Here is a 20,412-nt window from a genome sequence, read left to right on the forward strand (position 1 = left end):
TTTTGTTCTAAGCTCAACTCGAATAGTTTGGCATTTGGTGCCTTTGTGTTTTGTTCTCCGTATCCATTGGGAACCAAAGGGTTGAGCCTTGTTTATGGTGTTTTATCCTTTCTCCCCAATGCTCCCTCCTTCTCGCTTTCCCTCTTCCTTTCTTTTTTCTTTTTCCTTTTTTTTTTTTTTGCTTAAGAAAAGGGAAGAAAGGGGTGAGAAAAACCTCAACCGCGTAGTAATCCTCACTGGGCCTCCTCTCTGCTAGAGAGTGTTCGATATGGATAGAATATTTTTTACTCATACTCTTCCTATCCGTGACAGAGCTCCATCCGGGTAGAGATCTTTGTGCTGCAAATTCAATTTCCCAATGGTGAGGCATGTTTGGTACTTTGGTCTGATTTATCAGCCAGGCAATGGACAATATTTCATCAGCTATGTTGTCCGAAAATTTTCCTCGCCTAGTAATAATACCACAGGACATAATTACTGTTTTCAATAACTATAAATCTTGTGGCATATAATTTATGGTGTTGTTGTTTAATATTAAAAAAGCAGAGCCTCATTTTTGTAGCGAAGTAAGCACTTGATGAATATGACTCACAGAAATGAATGGCTTACCATGTAGGATATAATTTCTCCGGTGATTACGGGGACTTTGACCATTCCTCAAACGACCTTTACATAAAAAGCTTGGAACAATTCAAAAATGTTGGGCGACCTCATCGATGCTCGAGGTAAAAGCCAAGACAGTCAAGATATTTATCGTCGACAAAAAGCAAACTTCAAGGAACTCCGTTATCTTACCATGATCCTTGGTGCAGCAGATCGGAGGAAATGACGAGTTTCCATTGCTTTCCCTTTTCTTTATAAGAAGGCCAGGCTCGGCGTCATCCGTTCTATCAGAAAACTCATACTCTACCTGTCGCATGTTTGCACCCTCTTTTTCTCTTGGACGTTCAACACCAAGGGGATCAAAACTCCATCTATTCATCCAACCATCATGCACGAAGGTAAGCACTCTCTCCCCTCCGTTTTTTTATTTTATTTTATTGGAGAAGTCTTTCTCTCTCTCTCTCCCCTCTTCTTCTCTTTCGGATCTTATATATGTCCTCTCCCTTCCTCTCTTTTTGGGGCTTCCTCTCCAAATTCTTCTTCTATTTCTTCTCTTACTGAAGATCCTCTGACCCAATCTCTATCACTCCTTTTAGATGTCATCACTTTAACTTCTCCTTCTCCATGTTGTCGCGGTCTCTAACGCAGGTGCAATAGCCGCCGCGGTGGGCTGCCACCGCAAGAAGCAGCGGTCGGTGAGAGACACTAGTCTGATGCCAAGGCTGGTGTTGACGGACTCCGGCGGGGTCGAGGAGCTCGAGAGCTTCTCCCACTACGTGGGTAATCTCACTGCAACACCAGACCTCTATATGTCAAGTCTCATGGTTTTTCGGATACTTGGCGTTCGGCCTTTAATCTCTCTCTCTCTCCCTGGGTTGTGTTTAGCTTTTTGATGTCTTTATCTCTTTTTTAGTCACCAGCTAGTTGCGAATTATAATTTAATCTCGTTGTGAATTATAATTCAATCTTCTATGTTGGTGATTGGCCCCACACCTCATTATAGAATTAAAATTGAGAATATGGCCAGGCCTCGGGTCTAAACTAGCTAGGCTTTAAGCTTGATTTATTTAAAATTAGATATTTTCTGTGCCCAAATCTAGCTCATGATCAGCTCTAGTACTTCAACGAATTATGCGAATCATATCATAGGTACAAAGAGTTCAAGTACATTTCCATCCGTGTTCTTGCATAACAATCTCACAACCATGATTATATAGTATGGTGTCAAGGTGGGGACCCATGTCCTTGATTATATTATTTCCTTCATTTTTTTTTAGAGCTCTATTTTGATGAGAACACGAGAACTAAATTTTTTGGATTTTTTAAGTCGCATATTAATTTGATGATGTTTTGGCAGCTAGGCAGTTGGGTTTTGAGGATGCAAATGAATGCCCTCAGCTATGCAAATTAGCATATGATTTCCTGAGGAAAACCAAGGGGTGTGAAGACAGCATATTTGAATTCTTTGCTGGTGACTCAAATCCTGAAACTGTGTGTTTGAAATTTATAGAGGAATTAGATAGGTGTATACTAGGTTATTTTGCATTTCATTGGGATCACGCCACTCTTATGATTACTAAGGTAATAGAACAATCAACAAAAGGTTACCCCCTTGCTAATTTTGTTTCATCAATTTTATCATTTTTATGGTGTATTATTATATCTTGACTATTTATTTATTTATGTAGGTTTTGACTGCTGATGGAGAACCCAAAAGGAAGCTCAAGGACATGGTCATGGAGGCTACCAGGTGGGCACTCCTTACTCCTCTGTTTCTTAATGACAGACATACTATAGATAAAAGGAAATAATCAGACCAGTATGATTATGAGATATTAACAACCATCGAAGACCTTGTTTAATTCTTTGGTCGGTAGTTATGTGAGTATTGGGACCTTGTTCAAAAAAGGAAAAACAATCGTACACATAATTCTCTTTCTTCCTCATTTTTAAAATATATTTTTTAAGATACGGTCTATATGGTCAGGTGATGCACACTAAGCAAATTAGTTATCTAGTAAGCCAATATACACCTCTAGATAAACCAGTATATAGTTTTCAAAATATGGTATTCACAAATATATGGTACATAGCCAGTAATATATACTTAGTAAATTTGTCATCTAACAGCCCAATACACATCTCTAAATAAATTGATATATGCCTTTCAGAACATTATGTTTACCGATACGTACTACATAACTAAGTGATATATACTCATCGATTTTTTGATACGTACTGTAAACTTTTTTGATATACATCTTTAAGTAAATCGATACACAATTTTTAGAAATTATACCTATACCATTTCTTAGATTTCATAATCTCTTAGGTGCAAAGATTTTGAAAAAGAGGGAGTGATTTGAAGGAGGAGAAAGAGACATAAAACTAGAGAAGAAAAGGAAAGCGCACAATACATGTGCATTTGTGCATGTTGTTTTATAGTTGGACTGGTCCATCAGCTCCGTGGTGGAAATTACGCTTGAGGTGGCTTATTTTGGATCCGAGCTTTGCATGGCAGATAAAATGTGGGCCCAAAATCATATCTTCTTTTGGATATCTTCCAGCCAACTCTTTCATTCATGAGCAAAGGGCCTTCAATTATTCTCTGTCTTGGTTCATCTTGTAGAAGATCATGGCCTTGTGGTGGTTTGGTTTGGTTTAAAGTTTTGTATGGGAGATGAAATGTGGGCCCAGAAGAATTACCTTCCATCCAACTTTTTCATTTATAATGCGCTTGATTTAGTATTGATCAATAAGCAAATCCCCCAAAAAAGTTGACTCAATGACATGAATGAATGCATGCAGCGCCTGTCTTGTTTATTGGAACGCAGGAAACAGAGGTTTGAGAGGGTAACAAGGGACCTGAAAGTGGCAAGGCTGTTCTCTACATTGGTGGAGGAGATGAAGGCCATCGGGATCGCGTCGCACGATGATTCCCGGTGCGCCGATGCGATGGTCCCCGTGGCCTGCAGTGATCGGCGCCCGGTTCTACTTCTGATGGGCGGCGGCATGGGTGCCGGCAAGAGCACTGTGCTTCATGACATACTTGAGCAGGAGTAAGTCCATGCTGCCAGAAATTGAGGTCCCTTCTCTCACAATCTCTTATTACTAGTAGATACATTGTGACTTACCCCTAAAAATATGAGCGATAAAAAAAAATTTAGCAGTCACTTCCGTTATATAATTCAGGAGAAGTGCAATGCACTGAAATGTGCTGGAACTCAGGCAGGAAAGGTAGTCAGTTCTCCCTGCTTTCCTGTGTGATCTGATAGTTCCACTTACTGGGAATCAATGGAAGGGAGCTAAGCTAATATTTACAATTAGAGTAGTAACTGATAATTACGTACCATTAATAAGCACAAATTTTGCATTAAACAAATAGCAAGTGTGGCAATTAAGGAGGAAGGAGTGGCAGCCAGCTCCTAACTTGTGGCAATGTACTACCATTATGGTGAATCCCTCCCTTTTCATCAGTAACATGACTGTTTGTATAACTGATGGCAGAACTACTGCTTTTTCAAAATAAAATTTATTTTTTTTATTTTTCAATAATTTTTTATAAATAGTTTCTGTAAATTTTTTTTTTAATAAAAACTGGATGGCTTTACCTCTTTCTTCATTAGAAAAATAAAAATAAAAATAAAAATAAAAATAATTGAAGGCAGAACCACATCTCACCAATGGGTTCCAATGGTGGTTTTTTTTTGAGACATGCAGTCAGTGATATATTGTTTCATGGCCACTATACCAGAAGATACTGTACTTCCCCGCCAACCGACGGATGCCACAAAGAAGAGGGGACTCAGTATACGTCTATAAATCTTATTTGGGCTCTAATTAGGCTATTGAGCAACATGACTCAGTATACGTATATATTTCAAACTTTTATTTTTTTATAAATCAATTCTTGTAATCGATATGATTCTTTTAATTTTTTGGAGTAACAAAGGCAATGCTAGGCTTATTTTGGTTGCAGTGAGTTTTGGTCAAAAGCGAACGCGGTGAGGGTGGAAGCGGATGCGTTCAAAGAGAGAGATGTCATTTACCGAGCCATCAGCTCAAGAGGCCACCACAACGACATGCTCCAAACCGCCGAGCTGGTAACACATCAAAACCTCTATCTACTCCTCTGTTCTTGATATCTTGAGGGCAAGCAAGATGTTATTCTTAAAAGCAACTACATTTGAAACGATGGGATTATGTAGAATAATTTTAGTACAATGATTGAATCTTAGAATAGAACATTCCGTTTTTTACCCAAGTTAGGTTTAAGGATCGAGATTATGAAGAATAATTATTATAATTAACATGCTTATATACTAATTAGCATGCTTTTACTATATTATAGATGATTTTTTTAGATTTAAATAATTTGAAAGAACTGGTAGCTAAAGTCAAGGGACATGGTATGTTTGAGTTGGCCAGGGCAGTTCTGTACCCGATAAAAGCTATTAGGGTTTATCAAGCTGAACGATGTAAAATATGTTCATGTAACATAATACATTCATGAAGCCGGTCATGCATTTCAAAGTTTAATAAGAAACTTTTTGTTATGTTAATCAGATTGTTTTGGATAATTAAGAATTATAAGTTAAGGGTCATAAATATTATGGATGTAAATTCATAACTTTTGATGTCTTGTTTTGAGATGAGATTCTGAGTTGTTACATAAAACTTAACTAAAATCTCAGCATCATAGGCCTGAAAGGCTGAAACCTAGATAAGCCCAACCCAAGTCCACTGAGCGCTGAGCATACAGCATGAGCACCAAAATGTACTATGTTTAGCTACTGGATCACCTAATATTTAAAGCTGTCTTGCTCATAACCTTCCCTTGCTAGCCATTACCTTCCAATCTAAAACCAGGCTTAACATAAAAGCTGCAATAGGTGCACCAATCTTCAACAGACGCTGCCTCCTCCCTCCTGGTGACTGCGCTCAACGAGGGCCGGGATGTGATCATGGATGGCACACTTTCATGGGAGCCATTCGTCGAGCAAACGATTGCCATGGCCAGAGCCGTCCACCGCCGGCGCTACCGAATGGGGGCCGGTTACAAGGTTGCCGAAGATGAGAGCATCACCGAGAATTACTGGAAACCAGTCGATGATGACAACGACGACGATGATGACAACAATAACAACTGTGAGACCAGCAAGAGGAAGCCTTACAGGATAGAGCTGATTGGAGTTGTGTGTGATGCCTATCTTGCAGTAGTGAGAGGAATCAGGTAAAAGGCCAGCCCAAGCTCAGCCCATAGCTATAGCATTGAGAATTCACTCTCTCTTGATGGCCTACAAAGATGTCTTTGCAGTCCAGAGCAAATGCCAAATTGTTGACTATGCCAAACGTTATTGTTGAATGACAGGAGAGCAATAATGATAAAAAGAGCAGTGAGGGTGAAGTCCCAATTGAAGTCCCACCAGAGATTTGCCAGTGCCTTCCGAAGATACTGTGAGCTTGTAGACGACGCCAAGCTCTACAGCACCAACGCTTTGGGAACTGCCAAGGTCATCTCTTCTTTTTCTTAGTTTCCCATTCAAAATCCAAGTAGCCAAACTATACAAGTCCATCGAACCTATAATGCCGACATAGTCATGTTAATTAAACACTAAACTCCAAAGACTTGAACTATTAGAAAACGAGTTAACAATAGTGTTATATCGGACTTAAGCAATCCGCCAAGTGTGCGGCTCAGGCCATGCATGCGAACTGAATCGATGAAATAATCGACTGGCTTAGAAAGATCTGAACTCGCAACTTCTACCAAATTTGGTAGGATAACATGTTAATTATCCACATTATTTATGAACTTAAGCTATTATGCGTATCAGTCTTAATTTATCAATGGGATGATCATTTTGCAGCTAATAGCAAGGAAAGATGTGGACAGCAACTTGCTAGTGAACCCTCAAGAATTCAGCTGCCTGGAGAGGGTGAGCAAATTAAATGAGGAAGCTAACTCAATCTGCGAACTCTATCCTCATGGTGATACTGGATGTGGATCTCGCTCAATTTGGCATGACATAGTGATGTCGCCATCGAGGAAATCGATCCAACGAGAACTAAAGGCAGCAGTTCAAATGATCGAGAAGCAAAGTTCATGACCTAATCACTGTGAAGCCAATCACCAGGTCCTCGTTGGTCTGATGTTGTTTTGTACATTATGAATGGCATGGAAATCAACACATGTCATGAATCCTACTTTGCCACTAGATTGTGTCAATTAAAAAGTGTATTCTGGTCTCTTGTTTACAGCTCTAGTTAATGGTTCTCTAAATATCTCTACTTCTTGGGTCCTCCAATCTGAACCATCTGAAATCATGTGCGACCGAGCCACAATCTAGGTCTGGTGCACTTAACTTGACTAGACAATTAGGTAGTTTAAAAGAAAAAAAGGAGTAGCTTGACCTCTATTGAGATTGTTTCTTGGATAAAGAATCAAATGACTTTGTTAAAAGCATACTTATAACACAAACTATTTCATGAAATTGCATCGGAGGATATTAATAGGGCATCTCAGGAGCCAGCATTGGCAATGCATATCTTGAGATAAACGGGTAATATTTTTTTGATTTTATCTTTGTCGCACATCTCTTGATGCTTTATCTCGTATTGGAGTACACTATATACCATTGGAAACCTGAGTGTGATATCCAATGGATAATTATAAGTTTGCATCCAAACAGGACCATGTCAGGGTAAGATAAGATGCTGCTGCCAATTTGGGGTATCTAAATGCAGTCTCAAGCTACACTAAAAAGTCTATTCGTTGTTTTTAACTTTGTATTTCACTCCTAGATCACCTTAGTACTGATTGTAACAAGTAAAGTGCACAATAGGCAGGTCAGATTTATGCATGAGTTTCTATTCTCATTTCATTAAGGATACTTACTAGCACTGCAGGGTTCATAATGCAATGTTCGCTTCGAGATCTACGCAGATAGATAAATGGAGGAGTTCGGAGTGCTTTGAGAGTAGTACAGAGTGCGATCCGATGGTCGATGTTGCGAAAAAAGATCAATTATTCTTTCGCATGGAAGATATAACCTGAACCTAGATTAAGCATGAACTTATTCCTTTTTTTTTTTTAAAACCAAAGCACAAATCTGCTATGGCGCATATTTATTCCATAATTCATAGTTAAGCATCGGTGGTTATTAAAGTATTTTAACTAGGGGCTAGAGGGCTTATTCATGTCACATTCCCCCCATGGGTCTAGAAAAGAAAAGGATAACTCCAAAGAGCATCAGACGTCCAACCCTGCTGCCCAATTACTGTAAACTAGTGAAAAGAGAAGGAACATGCTTGCTTAAGAACCCAAAAAAGGCCAAAAGGAACCCCCAAGTTGGCTTGCCAGCTACTACGCTCACTCTTCCCCCGTTATTAACTGGATTGATGCGTACCTTTGGTATAAAGAGGAACTTATTGTCTCGACACACGCCACCAGTCACACTTTCAGTTCCCCATGGATCAATTTAAGTCTCCAAGATTAAAACAAATTATAGATCTTATGATTAGCTGGTTCTAGTTATTAGATCAAGATGTTATCATATAGAAAATTTTGACACATATGGCCAATGCATTATTTTGCATTGAACGTGAACTTCAAGTTTTGGTTCACCCTCCACCATCTTCTTCGTTCGTCATAGAGCAGAGCCCACAACTGCACTCCATCTAAGATGAGCACTCCAAGGACCCTCATCCGTCTAAGCTAGCAAATGGGGCTCCGAAACCAGTCTTTAATCCGGCCTAACGAAAGCATTAGCTATTTTCCAGTTCCTTCCGGTTTCCAACAATGGTGAGCTCGCCACCAACCAGTGTTCCACTTCGTAGAGTCTCTTTCATGCCTTCCTGAAGGGCTGTGCACTCGCAAAAGAACGTAACAACTAACAAACATTTGCACAGTCAAAAGAGATGTATTCAAGACTCCAAGCGTCCATTTTTGGGACAAAGGAAAAAGACTGCCAGCCTTCCAAATGCATCCAAACAAGCGAGATCTGTCAGCGTTTTTAAAGTCATAGACTCGCAGTAGAAGCAGACAAATGATAGCATTACCCAGCGGAGCAAGGCTTGCAGAAGTGTCAGATGGGAAGGCACCGTATTATCACGAGCTGATTAGCAGCTCCATGATAACCGAATACCTGGCATTCGGAAAACACCATCGAATGGAGGCTTCATGGAAGCTTCATGGGTCCAGAAGGACCCCATCATGGAGACAAAGCTCGTACGCATGGCCCACCAGAGCTTAGATGGACAGGTACTACTAGCACCAAGTCATCCACGGAACAAACATTGAGATAAACCACTGAATGAAAGCAAAGGAGAGAACAAATTTGAGCAACATGAAATGCTACCATTCCCTTCCAAGATTACAAAATGCCTATTGTCGTCTCAAAAAAGGTCTGCTATATACCTTCCATCCAACTGCTTTTGAACATGGTTGCAGTGATGGTATGAGATGTGAATTGAGCAAGGAAAGAGTTCTTTGTTCGCTTCCTTCAACCATTACTGAGGTAGGTAGCATTTCTACGTGGCTCGACAGGGAGTATCCTCTTGTATGCTCCCTCTTCATATTGGAAAGCTTGCAGGATCCAAGAGACTAACCCACATCAGCAACTGCTCCACTGCCTCGATCTTTAGCTAATAGAAAAGTAAGCATATACAGGAGCGGTTGGTTCGGTCACCCCAAAATGAGGCTGGGATGCAGATGGAGCAGCAGCTGGGCTGGCTGCTGGTGGAGAGCTCTAATGCCTCTTAGATTTGGGCAGACTGGGCGAGCAACCTGGTGTGGTTGTGCTCGCCTTCGTAAGTAACAATGAGCATTGAGGGGTCCTCCAGGCACCTCTCGACGTGCTTCCTTGCAGGGCAGCCCCTCATGCTGCTGCATTTGTAGTATCCCCTGCATTAAATCAAACTTGCTCTCTCTTATAGGGCTCTTCTATGAGTAAGAAAACGAACTTAAAAAGCAATTGATTATGAACAAACATTCAGCAAAATGCTAAGATTCGATCTTTCTGGACTTATATAGTCATAATTCCAGTACTTAAAAGCATAAATACAAACAAAAGAACAAGCTTTGTTGCTGATGTTTTACTTAGAGAAAGATACAGGCTTGCTTATTTAGTTGTACTTAACGCTTCTGTCGTCACGGGTTGCTATATGGTGTTACAAATTTAGGTGCCCGATGTAGTGATAAGAGAGCTGAATGAGTATATCCAACACAAAAGTTTGGCAACAAGAAGCAAATTTGGAAGTAAAGGGTGTGCTAGTTTCCACAATAGAAAGAAAGCATTTTAATCTACTCAACAAATTGGGTTCTTTGTACCAGAATCAACGATGCCATCTTAGCAGTGCTATATCATCACACTAATAACTATGAGGGTTTGTGGGAAACCACAATCAATTTGTAGTTCAGAAAATTCTTCAAAAAATTCTCACACAATCCAGCAGAGCACAAACTTCTGCAACTGACCAACTCTGAAAGAATGGAATATTAGGAAAATCAGCTCGATGTGCTTTTAACAGCATGCATTTATTGTTCCTTTACATGGAACATGGAGGCCAAACTATAATAAAATATTCATTGCTCAAACTCATCCAAGTTAACGCCGAGAGGCATTAAGCAACTGCCCAAGAGAAATTGGTATTGGGAGTAAAGAAATACCTAGGATGAGGAGAACCCTTGATTGGTTTCTGTCCATACTTCCTCCATGAATACTCATCGGGCGGGATGTCAGCAAGTTTGTTACTGATAGCAGGCACCTTAATGGATCTCTTGATTCTCAGCTTCCTGCAAAAATATAAGAACAAAAGAGATCAAGAATTAGTAACCAAAACTGTGTTGAATCCAACAAGAACAAGGAACAGCTTCGATGGTCTCATCACCTCCTCTTCGAGCAGTGGCATCTGCCGGTCGTCGCGCATTTTCCACTCCCATCCTCCCCTCTGCCTGAACACCTCCTCTTCGGAGGCAGATGCGTGCTCACTGGATCAGATGCCGCTGCTCCGCCAATCAGATGGAATGCCTTCCCATCCAAGCCGGCCACACTGCCATCCATGCTCAGCGACGACAGGAAGGACCTCGCCGACGACACGGTCGGCGTGCAGCTCGAGCTTTCAAACTTGAGGTTGATGCCACTATTGCTCCTCCTGAACAAGTCAGCCTGCAACTTAATCTGCTGCTGGAGCTGAAACCTGTGGTTGCTCTGCTGCTGTTGTAGGAACTGCAAATGGGCTGCCGTTGGAGGACCCTGTGGTGCAAGCTGGAGAGCGCTCCTTGAAGAAGAAGAAGAGTTCAAATCCAGCCCTGGGTTCTCAAGTAAGATCTTTTGGTTTTGGGTGAGCTGCTGTGGATTTTTAGCACTGGAATCCAACTCTGGTGCTGAGGTATCTGACAGACTTCTTGGCAGGAGTTGGAGAGGCTTGGGGGAAGGCTCCATCACAGACAATGCCAATGGATGATCTAGTAAAACCTTGTGGTTGAAGGGGGATTGGACTCTCTTCGCAATCCTCGCCCTTGCGTGACCCACACCATCACTGAGCATTGAGGCCACTCTCTTGAACCTTGAAACAGCCTCCCCTGTCTCCGCCATCAGATTCCTATACTGGACTTGATCCTGAGACTGGGAAAGCAGGCTCAGGAGACTCTGGCAGCTCTCCACAGCAGCTCGGTTAGCTTCCTCCACCTGCTCCATCTCAACACCAAGTCCCGGAACACCTTAAATACCCCAAAAAAGTCTCAGCAGCGACAGCATCTGAAAATCACCAAAACCAAGTTCATCGGACAGATCTCAAACAAAAACCATTACAGAAACTGAAGAACGTTCAAAAGAAGAAAAGTCTGAGATGGGATTTTTGATTGGTTTATCACTAGTCTTTCCTCCATGTTTTACCAACAGATGATCAAATTAAAACAACTGCGAAGTAGCCGAACGATGAAGAAAGTATATCAAACGATTCGGATCAACAAAGAAAATATTTCAGAGTTTATAAAAACTCCGAAACCTCGCAAGCAAGGACACCCGATCCTTCCCAAACCTTGACTCAAAACGGAAGAGCTCTCTCGAAACCAACTTAAGAAAGCAAAATAGGAAAAAGGATAACCAAGATGAGATTTTGATCATCTGAAACAGCTCTTATATAAGAAAAGATGTTTTCTTTGGATTGATTACATCCAATCTTATCGAAAGAAGAGTCAAAACATAGATGGATAATTTTTGCACCTTTATTGAGAGAAATCCAGCCAAAGAAATCGAGACAAAACGAAACGGATACCAGAAGAAAGAGGGAGAGGAGCGGACCGGAGGACTGACCTCGGAGTGGGGACGGGGCAGACCTTGATTAATGCCAGTCTTCCCATCGCTGCCGAGGGATTGGAAGTTGTGAAGGGGGTGTGACCGCACCGAGAAGAAAATCTCCATCCTTTATTAACATAAATACTCAAACCTCTGGGATAGGACTAGGGGGAGAAAAAGAAAACGGAGGAAACTCCGGGGACTAAAATATTAGATTCGGAGCTGAGAAGGGGCTCATTATATAATATCAATTAATTAATAATAAAGCAACCGGAGATGGAATGGTAATCATGATTGAAATGGACGGAGGTGATTTATTTTTCTACAATGGGTCCCAAGGTGCGATCTCGATTTCCTTCCATTATAATATTTATTTATTATTATTATTATTATTATTATTGCCATTAATTTTTGCATTAGCACAAACAGCTAAAGAAGACTACACTGCAGCAGAAGAACATAAGTAAGCCGAATCTATCTTTCTAAAATATTAGACAGCCAGTCCAATAGCTGCTTCAGCTACCGCAACAGCTACAGCAACAGCTACAGCAAAGATTAAGAAAATAATACCTTTTAATTTGTGATTATCAAATATAATAGAAAATATTACAAGGTTGATATTAACTGAGCTGAGTATAAGCTCAAGACACATAAATGCTCTTATGGGATGATCTAATCACTGTTCGTCCCATGAAATTATTATTATTATTATTATTTTGATGGATAAGGGTTGTTTGTCCACATGTATGCCTGTGTCGAGAGGTGGGGCCCAGGACTCTGGCACCAAAATGGGGACATTCCAGAGTAGCCGTTGCGGCAGAGTGCGGCAACACGTGGCACCGAGTTCGCTTCGTGGGGACATATTTAGGGTGCGTTTTATTGACCGTGGCAGCCTTTGCTTCGCGCGAGGGGGCGGTGAGCTCTGGCGGGCCCCACCTAGGTCAGGGACTCCGTTGACTCCCTGGGGGACCACCCTCTCTCTCTCTCTCTCTCTCCTCTCGCCGTAACACAACTGCGTGTGAACAGCTGTCTTTTCTCTCTCCATCCGCAAGCAGCCTTTTTCTTCTTCTTTTTTTTTCCTTTTTCTAATGGACTCGTTGGCCGGGGTTGATGAACACTACGAAACGGTGGTCAGTACTTACAGGGCAATGAGTGGGTTTGCCTCGTCAAGGTCAAAAAAGCTCGTAAAAATGTCAAGAGCCATCCTAAATCTTTGCCGGTTTGCGACTGGAGTCATTGCTTACAAAAGCCTGACTTCCAAGCGCATAGAATTTCACCTCTTAAATAAGTGTAATGGTTAGCATTTTCTCAAAGATGGAAGTACTAACAATATATTTATAGATAATGGGAAATAGTGCCTACTAACTTATGCTTGGTTTACGATTTAAGGTGACATATAAGTCCTAAGCCTCCTTGCTTGAAGAAATTTCAAGCCAATTTTGCTCCACCAGTGTACACCCAGCCACACGGGTCGCAATCGGTTCGAGACAAACCAGATAGAAATAAGCCAAGACAAAACGAGTTAAAAATCCATATCTATAGTTCTATACATACATAATCTAATCTAATCTACGACGGATTGGTTAAGTATTACCATCCCCGCCGTCGTATTGCAGCGTGTATATTTGGGATCGGTAGTGCAGCATTCTACTTATGTAGCTAATACCGGTTATTCGACATTGGATTTAAGTCAAGCTCTCAAATAGCTTTACATATATATGTATACTTAAGGATGCAACATGGATTGGGCTAATGCTAACGTGGCAATTCAATCTAGAAACCCTATAGTAGGTTCGTATAGATATGAAACCAAGCATGCAACTTGGATTGATTTAAGCTAAATTTGACCAAACCTAGTCCATAAAATAGGCAAGAACATTCGGTGCATGCACCTAACAAGAATGTGGGATCATGTTGAGATTAAAAGATATTAATTTGGTCTCAAGTCAAGGATTGGATAAGACCCACATTAAATTTACCACCATTGAACTAACCTAAAAGTAATCCATTTTGAATGTGGGCATGGAGCTCATGATTTAATAACTCACCCGGTAAAAATCCAATCGGATTCGGGTTCGGACAATATCGGTTCCTCCGCGATCCATCTTGTCGGGTACATGCCAATATAATGCCATGTTGACGATTTTCGTGTCAATTAGCGTCAAATCATGACGCGCTCAATTCCGACCTTTTTTGCTCTGGCGAATATGAACGTAATTATTACCGACGACTCTTTTTTGCGGTTCCCCAAACCTTTTTTTTCTCTTTCACGCAGCGTTTTATAATCACCAAGTATCTCAGCTTAAATAAAACCTTAAGACAGGTTATTGTTTTTAATAAATTAAAAAGATGGCCATCCACTTTGGAATACTAATAAGCACCTAATTATTAAAATCGAAATCTAGCCTTCACATAGAAATGGAAAACTCTATATTCTAAAGCAGATCATTAGAAATGGATACCTCGGAGAAATTGTAAACTTGAAAAAATAAAATTATAATTTTAGAAAATTATATATATATATCTATTAATTTTTTAGTATTTATAGAATAAGTAAAAAAATAAAAGCATTTCATAATGGTCACTAGTCCGGAATCGAACCCTAATTTTTCGTTACTCGTCACCATTATGGTAGACCTCTATCCTACTATCGAAAGTTGATAGAGTAGAAGTTTGAGTGATGCGCCACCGGCAAAGCCCGTATTGACTTTTTATCTAATAAATGCATTTCTTCCAAAATTTGAAATTTATTGCACGTATTATCTCTAGAATTACTACGGTTATCCGAGTAGCACGTATCATCAAACAAACTATAACCGATTTAATGAGTCATTCGCAGTTTCACAATCCACGTTACAGTTGTACCAGCCCAACCTTTTCAAGCATAAAGGAGGCGGCAAAAATAAAACTTTTTATTTTTTCGAGCATGATCGATATGGGGTATCTTTGTGGATTAAAAATTAGTGGTGCCTCATTTTCATTCATATTTGCTATCTGATATATTACAAAATATTTTGATCTATTTTTTAAATTAAATTTGATTTTTATTAACTCATTTTCTATATTGTCTCAAATTTCCGAAATCAACTGCATATTTGTATCCTCATTCAAATTGGTATGACCTTTGGTCCATTGGCAAGTGCCATAAGCCTGAGTTAGTTGTCGCACATGAAAGCCTTTTGGTATCTCAAAAGATTTGGACTTATTTTTCCAACGGGAGGAAAAGGAGATTCCCTCAAAAACTGAGGTTGGTGAGATGTGGCTCGAACCTTAAGGTGTTGAAATCATTGTGTCGGACGCTGCACTCGATACTCGGTACTTGTGCCTGGGTCCGATCTTTTTTAAAGATCCCCTTTGTTTGGGATTTAAAAGGATCTAGGGTTCAATGTCAGTGGAACACAAACCAAGAACCAAGATTTTTTTTTTTTTTTTTTTTTTGTGAAAACGGCAATTCATATAACTCTAAGTTGAGTACATCCAGCCAAATCAAAGGAAAGTAAGGAAAACAACATAGAGGGAGTATCCCCTAATGAAGTCCAAATGATCTCTCCGGAGTGCCGAGCAGCATAAGAGGCGACCCAGTCTGCTGCACTGTTCGCCTCCCGAAAAACATGTGAAGCCTGGAAAACGCTCGACTCCTGAACCAATCTCCGAATCTCACGGATGAGAGGATGATCATCTCCGTGTTTGTCCACTCCTCGAATCCACTCTATCACCACAGAGGAGTCTCCCTCAAGGCAAATGTGCGCAGCACGTAGTACCCGCCTCGCATAGGATATCCCCTCCCAGGCTGCCCGCAACTCCGCACCAACTACGGTAAATCCCGGCGTATGGCGGCCACCGGCTGCTATCAAACTGCCGAGGTGGTCCCTGATAACAAAGCCAACTCCTCCTGACACTCCGTCTGCCGACCTACTACCATCAAAATTCACTTTGAGATAACCAAGGGGTGGGGGTACCCAAGAAACTAGGGCGAATCTGGGCGCTGTGATAGCAGAAGAAGTACCCCAGGTGTCCCTGGCCATCTCAGAAGTGAAAGTGATAGCAGTGGTAGAGACCTCCCTAGCAAGACGCATGGCCCTATCCATCACCAGCCGCGGGGGTGACCGTCTGCCCTCAAAAATGCCGGCATTCCTATCCAGCCAGATGGAGTGAGCCAAATATGCCCCCCGGATCCCGGCCTCAGCCGTGCTCGGCCGCCGCATAGCCACTCTCAGCCAATGGATCAAATCCTGTGTCGACTCGACTGAATGGGGTAGCACTGTGGGCGATCGGCTCCAAATGCCCCTAGCTCTGGGGCACTGCAAAAGAACATGATCCATCGTCTCCTCTGTCTCCGTACACTCGTCACAATACTGAGTGATCCTCACCCCTCGCCGTGCCAGTACGCTCCTGGTCGGTAGGCAGCCCCACGCTACCTTCCAGATGAAGAGTGCCACGCGCGGGTGAATCCGCATCCTCCAGATCCATCCTCCCTCTATCTGTCGTGCTGGCTCCCGGCTCAATAATGTGTGAATATCCCTGGCTCGTACCCGCGATCGCCCTGTCGGCATCCAGACTAATCTATCCGCCCCTCCCTGGGCAAAAATAGGTAGGATCAGGATCCTCTCCGCCAACTGCTCCCCGAAGACCTCCCTAATCAGCTCCACCCTCCAGCGGTCCCCCTCCGGCTCCATCAAGTCACTGACCCTGAGACCGGCTACCCTCGATGTATCCGCTGTAATCGGAAGTCTACTCATAGGCTGCTCCGTCACCCACCGGTCCTCCAACACATCAACAGATCGACCATCACCAATGGCCCATCTAATCGCCGGAAGCACCAAACCTGCCCTAGCACAAATCTCCCTCCAGATCGGTGAGTGGCGCCGCCCGTACCGGGCACCCGGCACTGGATCGCCATACTTGGCCCTCATAAGAGAAGACCACATGCCATCAGGCTCCAGCACCACTCTAGCAGCGTGTCGTGCAGCTAGAACCTCCCGCCTCGCCACCAAGGACTGCACACCCAAACCACCATATCTCGTCGGCTGACATACAACCTCCCAAGCCATAAGATGGACGCCCCCTCTGTTTCCAGACCGCCCCCAAATAAAATCCCTGAAGATCTTCTCAATATTCCTAACTGTCGCTACCGGTATAAGGGAGTTAGATAATAGGTAAATTGGGATAGAGGAAAGAACTGACCGTACCAGTATAATCCTGCCCATCATGGAAAGAGAATGTATCTGCCACCCCTCCAGCCGGTGCCGGACGCTGATCTCAAGAGAGGTGCAATCACTGCTGCGCAGACGCTGACCGGAGATCGGGACTCCCAAATACCTCAACGTGCCCTCCTGCTCTCCCACACCCAAAATCTCCTGTATAGCAGTTTTCACCTCTGGTTTGGTCTTCGGGCTAAAACAAATTGCTGATTTAGATGAATTCACCCGTTGACCAGACATAGAACAATAATCCCGCAAGATCGTCCAGATGATCCCTGCTGCCTGACTAGTCGCACGGGCTAACAGAAGACAGTCATCCGCAAAAAGTAGATGAGAAATCGGTGGGGCCTCCGGCACAGGCCTATAAACCTCCAGCTCCTGAGTGGTCACCGCATGCCGCAAGGTCCTGGAAAGCGCATCTGCACATATAATAAATAGTAGCGGGGAGAGGGGACAGCCCTGACGCAAGCCACCAGAGGACACAAAATACCGTGACGGCGTTCCATTTACCAAGATGGCAAAGGAAGGACCTCTGATACATCCCATGACCCATCTGATCCATACCTCAGGAAATCCAAACCCCTGCAAGGACTGCTGAACAAAATCCCATCTCATCCTGTCATATGCCCTCTCCATATCAAGCTTGACCCCCATCATACTCCTCCTGCTCGACGCTCTGCCAAGATCATACATGAACTCCTGGGCAATAAGAACATTATCAGTGATACTCCGTCCGCCCACAAAAGCCCCCTGCTCCGGGCTAATCAATCTCGGAAGTATATCCCTCAATCTGACCGCTAGTAACTTCGCCGTCGCTTTGTACAGGGTAGTACAAAGACTGATCGGACGAAAGTGACTAGGCTCCGAAGCATCCTGACGCTTCGGTATCAGAGTGACTAGGGTCCTCTGCCAGTCTGTAGACATCACTGCTGTACTGAAAAACTGCTGTATGGCCGCCGTCACCCCCTGACCCACAATCATCCAGTACCTCCGGAAGAATAACGATGGAAAGCCATCCGGACCCGGCGCCTTGTCCCCCTCAAGGGACCACATCACATCCCTAATCTCACTCTCCGAAACCGGCCTACTCAGTGCGACCATATCCTCCTCTGCCACCCGTGCCACTGGCGCTACGATACTCCCTGAGCTCCCAGTACCCATCTGCTCAGACCATCTGGCTCTAAAGAAGCCCTCCAGCACCCTCCGAATCGAATCAGGATCCTCCACTAAATGCCCATCCTCATCCCTAATTACCCTGATCCTGTTCCGCTGCCTCCTGATCACTGCTGACTGGTGGAAAAACCTAGTATTCCGATCCCCCTCCTGGATCCACTGCACCCTCGATTTCTGTCTCCAAAGGATCTCCTGCTGTCTCAAGAGAGAATCATGTAAGGATAGTAGAGATCTAAGCTCCCCCATCTCCTCCTCCGCCAGACACCCCCCCGAGGCCTCCTGAGCCTGTAATCTGGAAATAGCCTCCTCAGACTCCTCCATCCTCCTGAAGATATTCCCTACCTCCTCGCGGTTCCATCTTCTCAGCCTTCTTCTTGTCAGCTCCAAACGGCGAGACACCCGATACATAGCATCCCCTCTCACCGGTACCTCCCATGCCTCCCTCACAATCTCCCAAGACCGAGGATAACATGTCCAAAACTTTTCAAATCTAAAAGGGGAATGTAAATAGACAGCTGCATCAGTACTAACCAGTAAGGGGCAGTGGTCGGACGCAATCCTCGGCAAGTGACGGACATGGTAGTCAGAAAAGCACTGGGCCCACCCCGCTGTAGCATAGGCTCTGTCCAATCTCTCCCAAACCCGGGCCTGCCCATGCTGATTATTGCACCATGTAAATGTTGGTCCCGAAAACCCCAAATCAATCAATCCATTTGCCGCTATAAACTCTTGGAACTCCCGGATTTCCCTCTTATAAGTGAAGGCCCTCCCCCCCCCTCTTCTCCTGGGGATCCGTGATACAGTTGAAGTCACCTGCCACCAACATGGGATAACCCTGAGTGATAAGCTGAGACGCCTCCGCCCACAACCGCCTCCGCACTCTATAATCTGTACTGGCATATACAGCTGCAAGAACCCACGGGCTCCGATTGTCCTCTGATATCACTAAGATGACCTCCTGTTTACACACATTAAACACATCAATTAGGTAGTCACCCTGTGCCCAAGTCACTATAATGCCTCCCGACAGTCCTTGAGAGTCCACTGCATAAAAATTCCAAGACCTCGGTATCGCCGCACGGGCCTTCTGAAGGCTTTGCCCGGAGAGCCGGGTCTCAAACAAAACACAGATTTCAGGTTTGTGCTGTTGCACCAACCTACGAAAAGCCGGGGCAAAGGAGGGCTTACCTGCACCCCGACAATTCCAAAGGAGGGCTCTCATTGCGCATCTGGTGCGTCGGCACAGCCCACCTCCCCCGGGCCGCTACCGCTTCTAAATTCCAACTCCCTACCCTTGTCATCCTACATAGCTTCTCCCTGCTCCAAGTCACTGTTCAACATGCCCTTAGCAGTGGCCATCAGCTGCTGAACAACTTGCTGGTGTGACCCCCTCTGCGTCTGCGCCAATTGGCCCCCAGATTCCACCGACATTGAACCCAGTTCTTCCCCCTTACCGGTATCGCAGAGAGCCGTCTCCTTCAATCTTGGGCCGCAGACCTTGCTTCCCACCAGAGCGTCGAGGGAGAGGAATCTCCCAGCATCCTCCACATCACCTTGCTGGTGTACCAGACGGCACGGGTCGGCGTCCTCCCTTTCCTCTGAAACCCCCATGGCCACGGGTCGTCCCACACCGGGAAGAGAGATCTCCACCAGTTCGCTGGCATCCCCGTCTCCCACCTGACCTGACAGTTCGGCACCCACTTTCGCCGGTTCACCGGTCACCGCTGCCAGCAATTCCGCCGCAACCGACGCCGCTCGGGCCAGCCCCTGCCGCGAAGGTATGCTCTTCCCTTGCCGTCGCTCCCCTCCATCCTCCGTATGCTTCATCGAACCCGTGTCCGCCGCCACAAGAGGTGGTGGTGAGCTCTTGCTCCGCCGGCGGCCACCTCCGGCCGAGCGGAACCCATCTCCTCGGGGGGGGAGATCCCGTCTCGGTGCTGCCTTCGAGCCGGTCGCAGATGGCATCCCGGCTGCCGAATTCGGCCCACGCGTTGGCAGCGCCGGGTGGGCCTTAGGCGGGCTCCGGGCCCTTTTGAGCAGACTTGGGCCCGGCCCCATCCTTCCCTGGTCCATCAGGCCCAACGAGGCCGGCCGAGTCCCCCCACCGAGCCCACACACCGAGTCACAGGTGGGTT

General features: G+C 44.2%; 3 protein-coding genes across 5 annotated transcripts; 1 reads left to right on the plus strand and 2 right to left on the minus strand.

Annotated features, from left to right (window-relative positions):
• The first annotated feature begins 623 nt into the window (after window positions 1-623).
• On the plus strand, window positions 624-6,894 carry LOC103704593 (calmodulin calcium-dependent NAD kinase). 2 transcript variants are annotated; one of them, XM_008787945.5, is made up of 9 exons: window positions 624-1,001; window positions 1,252-1,383; window positions 1,961-2,184; window positions 2,292-2,353; window positions 3,438-3,662; window positions 4,583-4,706; window positions 5,496-5,836; window positions 5,975-6,116; window positions 6,474-6,894. In XM_008787945.5, exons 1-9 carry the CDS (start codon window positions 992-994, stop codon window positions 6,711-6,713), a joined length of 1,500 nt encoding a protein of 499 aa, XP_008786167.4. In that variant the 5' UTR covers window positions 624-991; the 3' UTR covers window positions 6,714-6,894. The 2 variants fall into 2 exon arrangements, with proteins under 2 accessions (XP_008786167.4, XP_088560042.2); XM_088703916.2 differs by lacking the exon at window positions 1,961-2,184 and having other exon boundaries at window positions 626-1,001; window positions 1,252-1,379.
• A 2,047-nt stretch (window positions 6,895-8,941) lies between these two features.
• WRKY21 (WRKY DNA-binding protein 21) lies at window positions 8,942-12,078 on the minus strand. Of its 2 annotated transcripts, none has more exons than XM_008787878.6 (4): window positions 11,922-12,078; window positions 10,495-11,363; window positions 10,274-10,399; window positions 8,942-9,508 (listed from the first exon to the last, which is right to left on the minus strand). In XM_008787878.6, exons 2-4 carry the CDS (start codon window positions 11,301-11,303, stop codon window positions 9,364-9,366), a joined length of 1,080 nt encoding a protein of 359 aa, XP_008786100.2. In that variant the 5' UTR covers window positions 11,304-11,363; window positions 11,922-12,078; the 3' UTR covers window positions 8,942-9,363. The 2 variants fall into 2 exon arrangements, with proteins under 2 accessions (XP_008786100.2, XP_008786102.2); XM_008787880.6 differs by having other exon boundaries at window positions 11,832-11,927.
• A 315-nt stretch (window positions 12,079-12,393) lies between these two features.
• LOC149752772 (uncharacterized) lies at window positions 12,394-19,499 on the minus strand. Its single transcript, XM_089925378.1, has 3 exons — window positions 19,182-19,499; window positions 15,910-19,090; window positions 12,394-12,446 (listed from the first exon to the last, which is right to left on the minus strand). The coding sequence occupies exons 1-3, from the start codon at window positions 19,497-19,499 to the stop codon at window positions 12,394-12,396; spliced, it is 3,552 nt and encodes a 1,183-aa protein (XP_089781504.1).
• Between the last annotated feature and the right edge of the window lie 913 nt (window positions 19,500-20,412).

Source organism: Phoenix dactylifera, chromosome 9 (genome assembly GCF_051530095.1).
Source record: "Phoenix dactylifera cultivar Ajwa chromosome 9, Ajwa_hap1_PhDact_Kaust_v1.1, whole genome shotgun sequence".
Lineage (NCBI taxonomy): Eukaryota > Viridiplantae > Streptophyta > Magnoliopsida > Arecales > Arecaceae > Phoenix > Phoenix dactylifera.